At 35.1% G+C, this 13,392-nt stretch overlaps 1 protein-coding gene across 1 annotated transcript; it reads left to right on the top strand.

Annotated features, from left to right (window-relative positions):
• The first annotated feature begins 1,545 nt into the window (after positions 1 to 1,545).
• On the top strand, positions 1,546 to 12,045 carry LOC130815143 (protein ECERIFERUM 16). The gene is made up of 4 exons (XM_057681511.1): positions 1,546 to 2,209; positions 6,655 to 6,764; positions 9,692 to 9,796; positions 10,951 to 12,045. Exons 1-4 carry the CDS (start codon positions 1,816 to 1,818, stop codon positions 11,683 to 11,685), a joined length of 1,344 nt encoding a protein of 447 aa, XP_057537494.1. The 5' UTR covers positions 1,546 to 1,815; the 3' UTR covers positions 11,686 to 12,045.
• The last annotated feature ends 1,347 nt before the right edge of the window (positions 12,046 to 13,392 follow it).

The following is a 13,392-nucleotide window of genomic DNA, read 5'->3' on the forward strand; positions in this document are numbered from 1 at the left end:
TTGCCCTTAGGCTTGGATACAATCGAATTCACCTAGAGGGAGATGCTCATACTATGATTGCTAGTTTGGCTAAGGGTGCAGTGGGTTTTTTTTGCCTATTTTTTTAGTTTAGCAGTTTTTCAGCTTTTAATTATGCTCTTGATTTGAATATTAGTTTTGTTAATCGTCAATACTCTGGCTCATCATGTTGTTAGGTGGGAGTCCGGGTTTGCGAATGAACGAATCTGTATGGCTCTTTTCCCCATGGTCTTAGCACCTTAGCGAACATTGAAATTTAATGTGAAGTAATTTACAGATTCACCGCAAATGAAAATTTTTAATATGGCCATTTTATCCGACTGCCCCTCTTGCTCTTTTCTTGCTGAAACTTCTATTCATTGTCTTAGGGACTGTTTAGTAGCCAAAGAATTTTGAATCCTTTGCTTTTCTGCCTTACCAAAAAATCTTTTCAACCTTGAGCTTTCCGCTTAGTTGGACTTAAACCTAAGATCCTCTTCTTACTACAACTCTATTCCTTGGCCAACTTGGTTCAACTTTGCGCTTTGGACCTCGTGGGCCAACCGTAACAACAAGGTCTTTGCCAAACTCAATCCCTCAACATCCTTTTCTTTCAACCACACCAAAGTCTTAGCCTTAGACTTCTTCTACTCCCACCCTCTCCAGGAGCGTCCTGCCCCAGATCTCCTTGCATTGCCTAACTTTTCTCTCCTTGATAAATTGCTAATCCAAGCAAATTCTTCCTTCCTTCCATCCTCTAAGCTTTGTACCATTGGGGTTGTATGCTTCTCTCTTACGGGGGTTTTGCATTCATTCTTTATCCTTTTTGCTAGGGCTCTCAATGCTAACATGGCGAAACTCCTCGCTATTATTACTGGTTTTATGGTGGCTGATCTCCTCTTTTGGACCATATTTACTATCATTTCATACTCCCTAGCAGTGGATAGCTTGTCAGGCTGTTCCTCTATTACAGACATATATTCCTTTCTTGATACTTTTTGTAGGGATCTTCCAAACTGAAATCTGAAGAAGGAAATTCGCCATGTCCCCAAAATGAAAGTTCACATAGCAAATTACTTATTACGCCAAGCGCGAACGAAGTTCCCCCAACAGCTTATACTCTTTTGGCTCTCTGCATCCCCGATCTTCACAGATGAAGCTACCATATTTGATTTCAGTCAGTTATTTCTTTGTTAGGATGTATCCTAAAACCTTTTATTTGCTTTTGTAGTTTATCCTCCTCCACCCGCTGTGGAGGATCATGAAAACTGTTTAATTCACTTATGATGCCCTAACTATTTTTAGCTTTATAATATTTTGCCTTATTTCCAAAAAAAAGATGCAACCATCAAGTCCATCATGAAAACTGTTCAATTTTTTTATGATACGGTCTCACTATGAAACATGCCTCATACTTGGGTAAAATAGCCTTATAATATAAATTTTAGCATATAAACTTCTTATTTTAAAGTCATTTTACCGTAAGACGGTCTCATACATGACGAGCTATGTTAGGGCACCAACAATAAAACACACTTAAGAAACTTGACTCTTCGAAAATAAATCAAAAAAAGACCGAAATAAATCAAACTCTCAGATAAGAAAGAACCCAAACACAGAAAATAAATCGAATTCTTTTGCCAAAGAAACGGCGGTGACGGGTGAATAAACGGAAGCCGCCGGCGGTGATTTACAAGCAGTGAGAAAGGAGGCCAGAGGGTGATTAATAAACAGTCATTGACGGACGACAGTTTGTAGAGAACGACGAATACGTAAAGAAGAAAGTGAAGAGTGACTGAGAACTCAGGAGAGAAGAATATGGACTTAAAATCAATGGCGAAATCGAAGAGATCACACACCCAACATCACCAACCCAGAAAACCGCACCATTCTTCCAAATCTACTACTTCTTCATCTTCTACTGCCTCCAAAAAAGATATTAGGGATAGAAAGAGGGCTATTCAACAGCCACCTTCACTCCCTTCCAATTGGGATCGATATGAAGATGAACAAGAACAGATTGAATCTGAAGAAACACCCATCAGAATCAATGCGGGTTCTAATGAGTCGGGTCAACCCGCAATGTCTAAAAAGGTTGGTGATGAGGATGTGATTAAACCCAAGAGTAAAGGCGCTGATTTTAGGGACTTGATTACTCAAGCTCAAGAATCCCGCACTTATTATTCCCCTTCTTTTGATGATAAAGTTCCTGGTAATTTTTCACATTCCCTTTCAGTTGTAATTTACTCCATTGCTAATAGTTTTGCTCTTAAATTTATTGATTTTTATGCCAAGATTTTGTGATAATATTTTTGTTTGATTTCTTATTAAATTTTAAAGCTATATACAATGTGTGTACAACTCCACTAATTTTCAAAAACCCTAGGCCCAAAAGAACAATGTATAAAATAATATACAATGGTCTAATAATATACTATAGATATGTCTAATACACCCCCCTTAAATTGGAACTTGAGGATCATAAATGCCAAATTTGCGCATAAGATAAAGAAATTGAGATTTACCCAATGCTTTGGTAAAGATATCATCAGACAATAGTTCAAGAGTAGAGACATGCTGAGTATGAAATAGACCAACTTGTAACCGCATCACGAACATAATGATAATCTACTTCAATGTGTTTGGTACGCTTGTGGAAGACACGATTTCGAGCAATGTGTAAGCAAATTAACTATCACTGTAAAGATGAATGTAACGAGAAGGAGACACGCCAAGGCTGGACAAGAGAGATTGGAGCCATTTCAGCTTAGTCGTGACCATAGTTATCCGGAACGCAATACGATTTAGAGCGTAGGACGGGAAAGAGAACGCGGGGTCACTACCTAAAGTGACTCCGGAACTGTGGGTGCCCTTTTTGATTTTAAAATTTACAAATTGAAGTTCGATTGAGTTAAAAGAAATTAAAGAAAACAAATGACAATATATGAAATACAAGAATTTGTACTGTATAATACTTTTTTTTGAAGTACGTAGTGTACTGTATAATACTTGGAATGACTGAATGATGAAGTAAGAAAAAAAAAATAAAAACAAGAAAAGAAAAGGAAAAAGGAAAAGAAACAAAAACAAAAGGGTAAAAGTAAAGCTCGTGACAAACAAGTTAATCCTATAGATTTTCTATGAAGGAAAATAGTGGATCTCACAAAAAACAAAAAAAACCCTACATAGTGGTGGCTCCCTTGAATTTCACCAGTAACCTTAAGAAACTTACCATGGCAACACCACGTACTGACCTACGTATTAACAACAGCTTTAGAACATCGTCTTTCTTATCTCTTCTTCATATCTTCTTTTTCATTCTTCTAATTTCTGTTCGTGAAAACTAGTGATGGTGGTTAAGGGCGCGCATTTTGACGATTCGGGATGTGACCCATGGCGATTTGGTATAAGTGTCGTCTCGCAATCCGGATAAGATATTTTCGATTGGAAAACAACGACCTTACATTTCGTGTTCCAATGAGTTTGTCATGGTTGATGCATGAATTGATCAAAGACATGGACAACATAAGCAAAATCAGGATGAGCGAAAGCTAGATAAATGAGACATTGATATTGTCATTTCTCCAGGTGCAGAATATAAAGGACTAATGTTGTCACTAAGATTATGATTCTGCTCAAGAGTATGAATGGATTTGGATAATATCCACTTGTACTTTCGCTGAGAGAAAATGAAACCATTGTAACTATGAGCAACTTCAACGCCCAAAATTTTTTTGAGAACACCCAAATCTTTCATAATGAAACATCGATTCAATTATTCTTTAAAAGAGGCAATAGCGACGTCATTTCCAGAATTGATAATGTAATCGACATCTACCAAGGGATGAAGATGATTACTCCCCTACAAAAAGATAAAAACGAATAATCAGAGTAAGAGTGATGAACATCAAAATGGTGCAAGACATCAAGCTTAGCTAGCAACATCGAGGGGCTTGTCGAAGACCATAGAGAGACTTTTTAAGACGACATACTTGTTTTGGAGTTGAATTATTGAAACCAGAGGGAAGCTTCTTGTGCTCTTCATCAAGATCATCATGTAAGAAGCATTGTGAATATCCATTTGATGAACATCAACAACAACCGTTAAGAAAGCCCGAAACAGAAACCATCTTGGCGACAGGTGTAAAAGTCTCAATCTACATTTTGTACTTGATGATTGCCAAGAATGACAAGTCTGCTTTGTGACGTCCTAACATTATCATCAACATTGTATTTGATTTTGTAAACCCATTCGCATTCCAAAGCTTTCTTATTAGGAGGCAACTTAGTTATAAACCATGTTTCATTATCTTTCAAAGCATTAATTTCTCTTTGCATATCATCTCGTCATTTAATATATTGCATAATCTCATTAAAACACCTAGGCTCAACACCTAAATCAACTGCTGCAAGGTAAGCATGATGAAACGAAGAAAAATGATCACAATTCACCAAGTAAGCTATGGGATAAATAGTACCTAGGAGACCAGAAGATGAAGTATGAGGACTCGTTGAATATAATGAGCAACATATTATGAAGTAACACACTAGAGAGTTTCTCTCGATGCCTACGTCCAAGAGGAATAGAGGCGTCTAAAGCATCACATAGGAGCAGAGTTCGAATCATTAAGTGGATGTATAAGTAAACTATCAACCTATGGAGATGTAGGCTGGCGGGAGGAGAAGACACAGAAATTGGATGATCTTGGTCATCCAAGAAAATCCATGTCTCGGAAGGTATAGCAATGTTAGAATCTACATCAATTATGTGCTCAAAAGCAAGCTCATTCTTATGAAATTGTACATCACGAGAAATGAAGATCTCTCCATTTTCATTGTCTTAATATGCCAATGAAAATGGAGAGATCTTAATGCCAACAAAAACTTTTAAAGGATCAAAATCAGGGGCTAAATAAAAAATTACTTCATAATGTGTCTTAATGCCAAAAAGACTCGATGGAGTATGATTGATCTAATGAACTTGTGTAAGTACGCATTCTCCTTAAAATTTAACAGAAGAGTGTGCTTGAAACATTAAAGCCCTACTAACATTCAAAATATGTTTTCAACACGACCATTTTGTTAAGGTGTTCCCACAAAAGAAGAATGAAAAACAATGCCATTACTAGTAAAAAAATGGTTGCATGCAATTAAACTTAATTCTATTATCACTTGTACTACTTTGACTTTAGTGTCAAATTGTCTTTTGACGATGGAAAAGAAAAGAGGAAAAATACTTGGACACTTCCGTTTTATTTTGCAACAAGTAAACTCAAACAGCTCGGGAGAAATCATCAACAATAGTCAAGAAATAAATCGCACCACATGACGAGGATAGTATAAGGTCCCCACAAATCACAATGTATCATGAAACAATTACCTAGCTTTGTGTTCACTAATAGGATATTTATCATGTGTATGTTATGCAGGAAGACAAACATAAAATTTTTTATTCAATTTCTTCATAGTAGTACTAGATCTAATAGCAAGAAGTAACTTAACAACTCGTTACGAGGGATGACCCAATCTTCGATGCCACAAGTCAAAATCACTTAAAGTTGAGACTGCAAATCAGGATCTCTGAAGGTTTGGTGAATTGCAAGGTACATGGATTATCATCCATCAAGCGTGAAACAAAAGTTAAGTTGCATTGAAATTTAGGAACATATAAGACATGGTGCAAACAAGTGTAGGAGATAGATGTACGTTGCCAATTGCGAACGTTTGGTAGCCTAAGAGGACGCTGTCGAATATTCTCACCGGCCATTTGGTCACTAGAGGATTTATCATTGAATAAGTCCATCAAAACCTGCATTTGGTCTTGAGTTGAATTAACAAGAGGAGAGCCACGCCAGCCCTACTCGAGAATGTGCCCATATTTTTAGTTACCACATTGGCCTTGCCATCGAGCTACTGTTGAAAGATTGAGGACCTAGAAGCACTTAACGAACATGCCCGTAATTGTTGAATATGAGGTCCATTAGCTATGCAAAATCGTTTTTCAAGGTATGTCCATAACTCTTTAGCATTGTCATGGAATAGTATAGTAGAAGCAAGTTTCGAATCTATGCTTCGTAACAACCAGGACACCATCATGGTGTGTATGGTGTTTCGCTAATAAAGTTGTTTTGCACCCGTGGGTTTCTCATTGGTGCCAATAATGAATCCAAATTTACGGTGCGCTCTCAAGGATAAGGTCATGGCCGTAAACGAAGTTACGAAGTTGTCGCTACTTAGCATAATACGAATAATCAAACTTTTGGGTTGATCACCACAACCCAGGTAACAAGGAGACAGAATATCGAGAGTGGCTCTTACACCATGCCCAAATTTTGTGATAATATTTTTGTGTGCCTTCTCTAAAGTTATTTATAATGTGTACAACTCTCCCAATATACAAAAACCCTAGGCCCAAAATAACAATATATAAAACAATATACAATGGCCCAATAATATACATAGATATGTCTAACATTTTCTTATTATTATGAGAGTTATGAAATTTTGTTATGATTTTATTCTACTTCGAATTTATATATAGTTTCTTCTTTAAATCTTAATTTGAATTTTGATGGTAGATGTTCTTTGTGGTCAATTAGTACTTGTATATTAATGTCTTGAGTATCCATTTAACATATAGCTTTGGATTATTTATAGAGTTCTGTCAGGGAGTGGCACCAATGCTTGCCGTTAGGGGTGAAAAACTGATTTTACAGGACTGGGATGATGATTTTCTTATGGAGGATGAAGTGACTGGTACTCAAGAGGTATCAAACTCATGCTTATTGCCTTAATTCATTTGAATTTGTTGTGATTTTTTTCTTTTGCTTCCTTTTTAGTTGTTATTTTGTTGATGTACTTATACGATTTTCAAGTGCTTTTATTCTTTTGCGTACATTAGAATCTAGTGAACTTTCAGAATCTCACTCAATAGTCAATAGTCCCTTTTGAGTCATAGTCGGCTACACCTAGTCTCAACCTGAGTTGTTGTTGTCAGGTTAGACATGAGAGTGATTTGGTGAAGCTATTAGCTGAATGCTCATTTGTGTCCTAAACTTGAATGATCATCCAATCAGTAACAAGCTTTCGAATAAATTGATGCTTCACATCTATGTCTTTTGTTCTACCATGGAATGCTAGTTTTTTTGCCATTGCAATAACGAACATGTTATTACAATACATCTTTGTAACAATCTTTTGCTTGCTACACAAAGCATGAAGAAGTTTTTTGGAGCCATAATTTTTGTCAAGATGTTACACTTACTGCTGCATATTAGCTTTAGACTTTGAGCTATTATTTTTTCCCAAGGGTTTGCTTTAGATCTTTTTTCGTTTGATCCCTAATTCTAGTTCTCCTATTTGACTTATGATTTCCCTTGTGGTATTGATATTTCATTACTTTGTGTGGGCTAAAGGCCAAATGAAGACAGAAACTGAGAACCACCTCCCCTTAATAGCTCCAAAAAAAACCTCTAGTAGCCAATGATGTTCGAGGATTAGGAAAAAGAGGAGAAAATATACAAGTACCAAACAGCCATGTTTTGCCACAATCTGCAAAACCTGAGCAAATTGACCTAGAAAAGAACTGAATTCATAAAACTTTTAGTTAGATTTTTCCTTGCTAATGTTGAATTCAGTGCATCTTTGATTGTTAGTACCCCTATCAGGATGTGGAATCTGAGAGGAATGGCTATAAATTGGTAGCATTGAATTTAGTGGAGCCATGTTTTTCATGTCCTACAGGTAATGGTTTTGGGGTTTTAATAGAAGTACACCTACGCTCCGCGCATTGCAACCAGTCATCAAAGTTGTTCAGATGTCTTTCTTTCTAACATGCCCTCAGCCATTACCTCCGAACATGCCCTCAGCCATCATCTTTCTCTATGAACATGTGATTGTTGTTGTTAACACATTGTATTTGGACTCACCTGTTTGGTAAACTATATGAACATGTGATTCTTATTCACATGTCCTATTCTTTCTTTGTAGTTCAATATTGTTTGTTGCTCGTGTATTGCTTTCACGTGTTTAATTTCTTTAATTTTTTGGCTGCTTGTGAATTGCTTTGATGTTTTTGCGTAGATGCTGCAATGAAGATTATATCATGGTGTGGGCTCTGGATAATACATTACTACTCCACCCCGTTTAGTTTGCCCTCTCTAACCATATTTTGTGAGAGCTTTTTTGGTCAAATGAGGCAAACTCTAAGGGACAGTGGGAGTATTGACTACATTTAATGTTAAAGCAATAGTTGATAGCATGGACATTTGAATAATTTTTCTGCACTGCTGAAGCTGTCAAGCCCTCCTTTTTTCCTTGTCTTATCAGTGCAAGTATTTGGTTTTTCTTATTTGAATTTCTTGTCCATTCTTGATAGTGCCAAAGATTTACGGGTAATAGCCTATAGTAAATGGCTTATTATATCATGTTCACTTCTCATTCATGCAAAGCTATAGAAGATTGATGATTGTTAGGAATATGGGTGACTTTTGTACACCAAGTATTAGGACTTAATTAAGGTTATTAATTGAGTATGTTGGCATGGATTAGAAAAGGGTCTAATGCTAGTTTGGGATTGGATGAAAGGGAATAATCTAGGAATAAATGATTGGGCAATCATTGGTTGGAGAAACTTGGGCACCAAGGCTAGCAATCAGCCTAAGAGAAGTGCAGGATAGCTAATGGGAGCATTGGGGACCTTGGGACACGTTGCACAAATTCAAGATCCAACCAGAGGTTGCTAGCACATTGTGCTCGTATGAGCACAAGGCACCAAAGCCTTCTGCCTCGTTCTGTTCATTGTGCTAATGTTCTTATCCCTTTGCCACGTTTTTGCCCTATGTTACCCTATAAGTACCTCACACCTAGGTCTTATGTTACTAAGGCAAAAGTATCATTTGTAGCTCTCCTTTCCTTCTAATTATTCCCAAACATTAAGCTTTTCTTTCCTTTAATCCCTCTATTGTAATTCCTTCAAATTTGTTGTTTTTGTCCTTTTAACACATTATTGATTCAAGCCTAGCTAGCTATGGTGAATGTAGTCTTTAATTGGTGAACCATCTTAAATCATGGTGATATTGTCTTGTTTACTTTGCTATTCATTACATACTTGCATATTTGGTTTAGTTGATTGCTTGCACCATATACATTCATTTTCAACCTCAAGTTTTGATCTTGTAGTTTGTGTGTGCTTCACATTTCAATGATGTTTATTAAATAGGATTATTTGGAAACAATCTATTTGTTATCGCAAGGGTAAGGTTGCGTACGTCAATTTCCCTAAACCCCATATAGGTTGGAATTTAGGTGAGAGCGATTGGGTAATGGAATGTTGTAATAAAAAATTGTATTCATAGTGTTGGTGCTATAATCTGGTAGTAATCGTATTTCCATTTCCTGTCAAGGTAGTGAATACTGCACTCTAAATTTATACAGGTTAGTTTGCATGCATAACCAAGAAAATGAAAAGTGAAAAAGAGGATGTCACTGAAGTCTGTTTTCAATTACTGCATAGTTACATTCTAATTGTTTGTCTCTTTTCTTCTGCTTCAAAGTTCCACAGATGAATTTGCTGTATATCTATTTTCATTTTGAAAACCACTTCTCGTTTTTCCATTCATATGTAATGAGGATCCCTCTGTATATTATATTTAAATGCCTTGTGAAGTCTTATTTGTTTCGTATTCTATTGCAGGCATTGTTTTTGACCCTAGATTTAGAAGACCTTGCAGAGCAGCTATCAAAAGTAGGTTTTGCTGAAAGACTCTTCATTGAACCAGATCTTTTGCCTCAAGAAATGGTATGTGTATTTATCTTCTGTGCTTTGTATGATATGCTCCTCTTGTTTGCTTTCTCCATGCTTGTCCTTGATAATGTTTATTTATCATGATTATTGGTTATAAAATTTGGCAAGAATATGTCCATATTATACTAGAAACTAGAGAGATTCAGACTAAACAAAACAAAATGAGACGTGTTAGTTTCTTATTTTAGGTGTCATTTGAGTAGTGTAATTGATTAACTTTTGTTTAACAAATTTAATGCTTTCTTCTGCTTCCTTTTGTGATATGTATTTCTTTAATTGACCAGGATATGTTTTTGTTTAAAGCAATTGAGTTTCCTCTTTCATTCTTCCGTATCCCACTAAATTAAAAGCTGCTTGGAGTTCAAAATTTGTGGCCAGTTAATTTGTAGTTTGACATTTTGATTTATATTTTAAAAATATAAACGTTTTTATAGCAATCCACATCTTTTCCCGCTTCTTAAGGACTCTTCTTAGTATGATTATTTTAATCGTATCGATCAGTTTATCTCTGTCGTCAGAAAAATGAATTGGTACTTGCAGCAACGTTAACATCTTGCATATATTACTTTCCTGTAGGAATATTTTTTTAGTTATTTGCAAATTATTGCCATCATTATGTATGCGAAGTAGTACCTGTCAAATAATAGGGTCAATCTATGTTGAAAAGAAAATGTTGATTACTTGTCACTGGATCATTGAACAAACTTAAAGATTATATGTCTGAAAGAGCAGATTTGTGCTCAAATTTTTTTGGAATCATTCCCACTAAACACCTAAGTGTCCATTTCCATGTCAGCTTCAGCTAATTGGCTGATATTATGTAAATTAAATGCTTTGCAAAATTGTTGACGAGGGAATTATACTTCTAAATAGGTTAGATTCTTCAAATACGTGGGTCCGAGTTTTGTTCTGTTGATGAAGCTGTCCTGTTTTGATACAACTTGTGATGATTTTGATTATACTATTTGGGTGATAATTGATATCAAGAGTGTAGTCAATGGATGAATCTTAATTTGTACTTTTGAATTTGTCTATAATTTGTACTTTTGCAATTGAAATGTTTGGTTCTCCCTAGCAACATATTGAAAAACCAAACAAATTGGATTTGTACTCTAACATGATCTTTTCTCCATCGTTCAATGTTGTAGCTTGGCCAAGATGCAAATGACGCCGATAATCAGGTACCTGAGAGACGCAGGGTTGAAAGAGTTGATAGTTTTGGTGAGTTATTGGCTCTATATTTGGAAGACGAACAAATGGCTAAACAAGATAATGTGGATAAAAGTAGTACAATGTTCTCATCCGATCTTAGTAGCCACCATGATCCAGATACAAAGCAAGAATCTAATGCAGATTTGACAAAGCGAAAATCAGACAATGAGAGATTTCTTGATGCTTGTGAACCAACTCGTGTTATTCATATTACCGAGGAAGTTAACAGCAAGTCGAAAGGCTTGGAAGACCAAATAAAGATGCCTCAAGTTCCTCATGTCGTTGAACTAGACGCAAAATCTTCCTCTCGATTTGAAGCAACTTCCGCAGAAGCAGAGCTTGACACGCTTCTTGGATCATTCCGTGAGACAAATTTTTTCGGTACTCCTATGAATCAACCTAAAGTCTCTGTATCACATAAGGCCGGAAGCTTTTTAACTAATGAAGCTCCATTACAGCATCCATCGAGTCAATCTGCAGCCGGGTTTCCCATCACTAGCAGTCTAGATGATGAGCTTGATGACCTTCTTGCTGAAACATCAGAATTGAGTGCTAATAAAAATGATATTTTTCAATCCACGGTCCAGGTACCAGTGTCCTCTTCGCCCCAACACAGTTCTAATCCGGTGGTTTTGGAAGATTTTGATTCTTGGTTAGATACACTTGGATAGTAGCTTCTGAACGATTTGCTGTATACTGTACCTATGTAAATCTTCGTCAATTCAGTTTTATGGTACATTGACCCAATCTGATCATTGCAATTTGATAATTTCTGGCTTTTAATCTTTGCCAGAAGTTTACTTCTCTTCTGGGAGATTTGAAATGATCAAAAGTTTAGCAGCTGCCTTAGTCCTTTGACCGCAAGAATTAGACTCCAGTCTCCAGTATTAGTTATGTACATTTCTTGTATTAGATACATATTCTTTTGTTCTATTATACTTGTAACTGATAGTATGATACTTACAACATAATATGTCAAAATAAATTGCAATTATTTCAAAACGGAGGCAATAAAAACCTTTTTGAAAGAATATAACAATAATGTCAGATTTTTAATCTTAAAAGATTGGTGTCGACTACATAAAATCATGAACTAATAGGAGTATATTAATTTCAAAGTTCGTCCACATAAAACTATATATTAATTTTAAATGTCGTTTACATGGATTTTTTTTACTTCATTCAAATATACAACTTTTCTTACTTTATCTCTTATTTTTGTTTACTTTTATAGTTGAATCTTCAACTTTTTTTATTTATAAGACATGATGTTTTGGTTCATAGTATTGATGTACTGCTATTATTTTATGGCTAGGAAGACTTTGACAATTTAGCATAATTATTGTGACTTGTGAGTATAAAATTTGGGAAATGGAGACTGGAGAGCATTATCAAGCAGAGACTATTGCATGTGTCTCTGTCGTATCATCTAAGAACATGAGGTGTTAGATGACCCTTTTATTAGAGTTACTGTAACACTTCAATTCTCTCCCGTATTTCGTGGTAACTTCAATCAGATATGCGTCATTATTTTGATAAGTTTTGTGTTTTTTTAATTTTTTAAATAGTGTCAATGCTGCGGAAATTCTCCCTCACAATTTATAAATTCTCTTTTATTAAGTTTATTTTATTTTATTTTTAATGTAACATTCGGTTTTTGGCTTCGTGTAAAGAGACGAAAATTTAAGTGTATTACCGTCTATATAAGGGATTTTAAACTATAATGGCATTGAGATCGAAATTAGTTTTAAAATAATTTACTTTATTTGTCTCTTTTAATATGAATATTTTATTTTTGATTGTCGTAATGAGTTGACTATATTTCTTTTTAAATAATATATAAATTTGTTGTTACTAACAATGAATAAGAGTAAAAAATTACTTTATTTATTATTAGTAACAGCAAACAAAGTGGGACAATGTTATAAAGTTTAAAAAGACAAAATAATTAAAAACAATTTTTATACCCTGTTGATAAGAACAAAATATTTGTTAATTTTTTTATCTCTTTAAACATTAACAATAGAAGAGAGATATAGCATAAGTCTCTACCTTTAATGTAGTACAAAATTTGTAAAAAAATAAGATAATTTAACAACTTTATTCAAAAAATAAGTTTCGGAAAAACTTTATTCCCAAAATAAGCGTCTTTACCTCCAAAGCTAGGCTCGGTGTAAACCTGATTTTACTAATAGCGAATCAAAGCAAATGGTCAAAATTTGAGTCAAGCCTCAAGTCACTTGATGCTTGACTGGTTTGACTTTTATTGACTTTCTTGTTTGAATTAAACTAGCCATTGTTAAATAGAAAAATAGGCGTTATAAAGTTGAAAATAGCCGTTGTTATTATGTTTTATAAATAACTTCCTTATTTCCCTA

Source organism: Amaranthus tricolor, chromosome 1 (genome assembly GCF_026212465.1).
Source record: "Amaranthus tricolor cultivar Red isolate AtriRed21 chromosome 1, ASM2621246v1, whole genome shotgun sequence".
In the NCBI taxonomy this organism is placed as follows: Eukaryota; Viridiplantae; Streptophyta; class Magnoliopsida; order Caryophyllales; family Amaranthaceae; genus Amaranthus; species Amaranthus tricolor.

Excerpts from the sequence above, each read along its gene's own strand:
- LOC130815143 (XM_057681511.1), top strand. The coding sequence starts at position 1,816 with ATGGACTTAAAATCAATGGCGAAATCGAAGAGATCACACACCCAACAT. Across the intron at positions 6,765-9,691 it reads AAGTGACTGGTACTCAAGAG|GCATTGTTTTTGACCCTAGA; the intron begins GTATCAAACTCA and ends ATTCTATTGCAG. Across the intron at positions 9,797-10,950 it reads ATCTTTTGCCTCAAGAAATG|CTTGGCCAAGATGCAAATGA; the intron begins GTATGTGTATTT and ends TCAATGTTGTAG.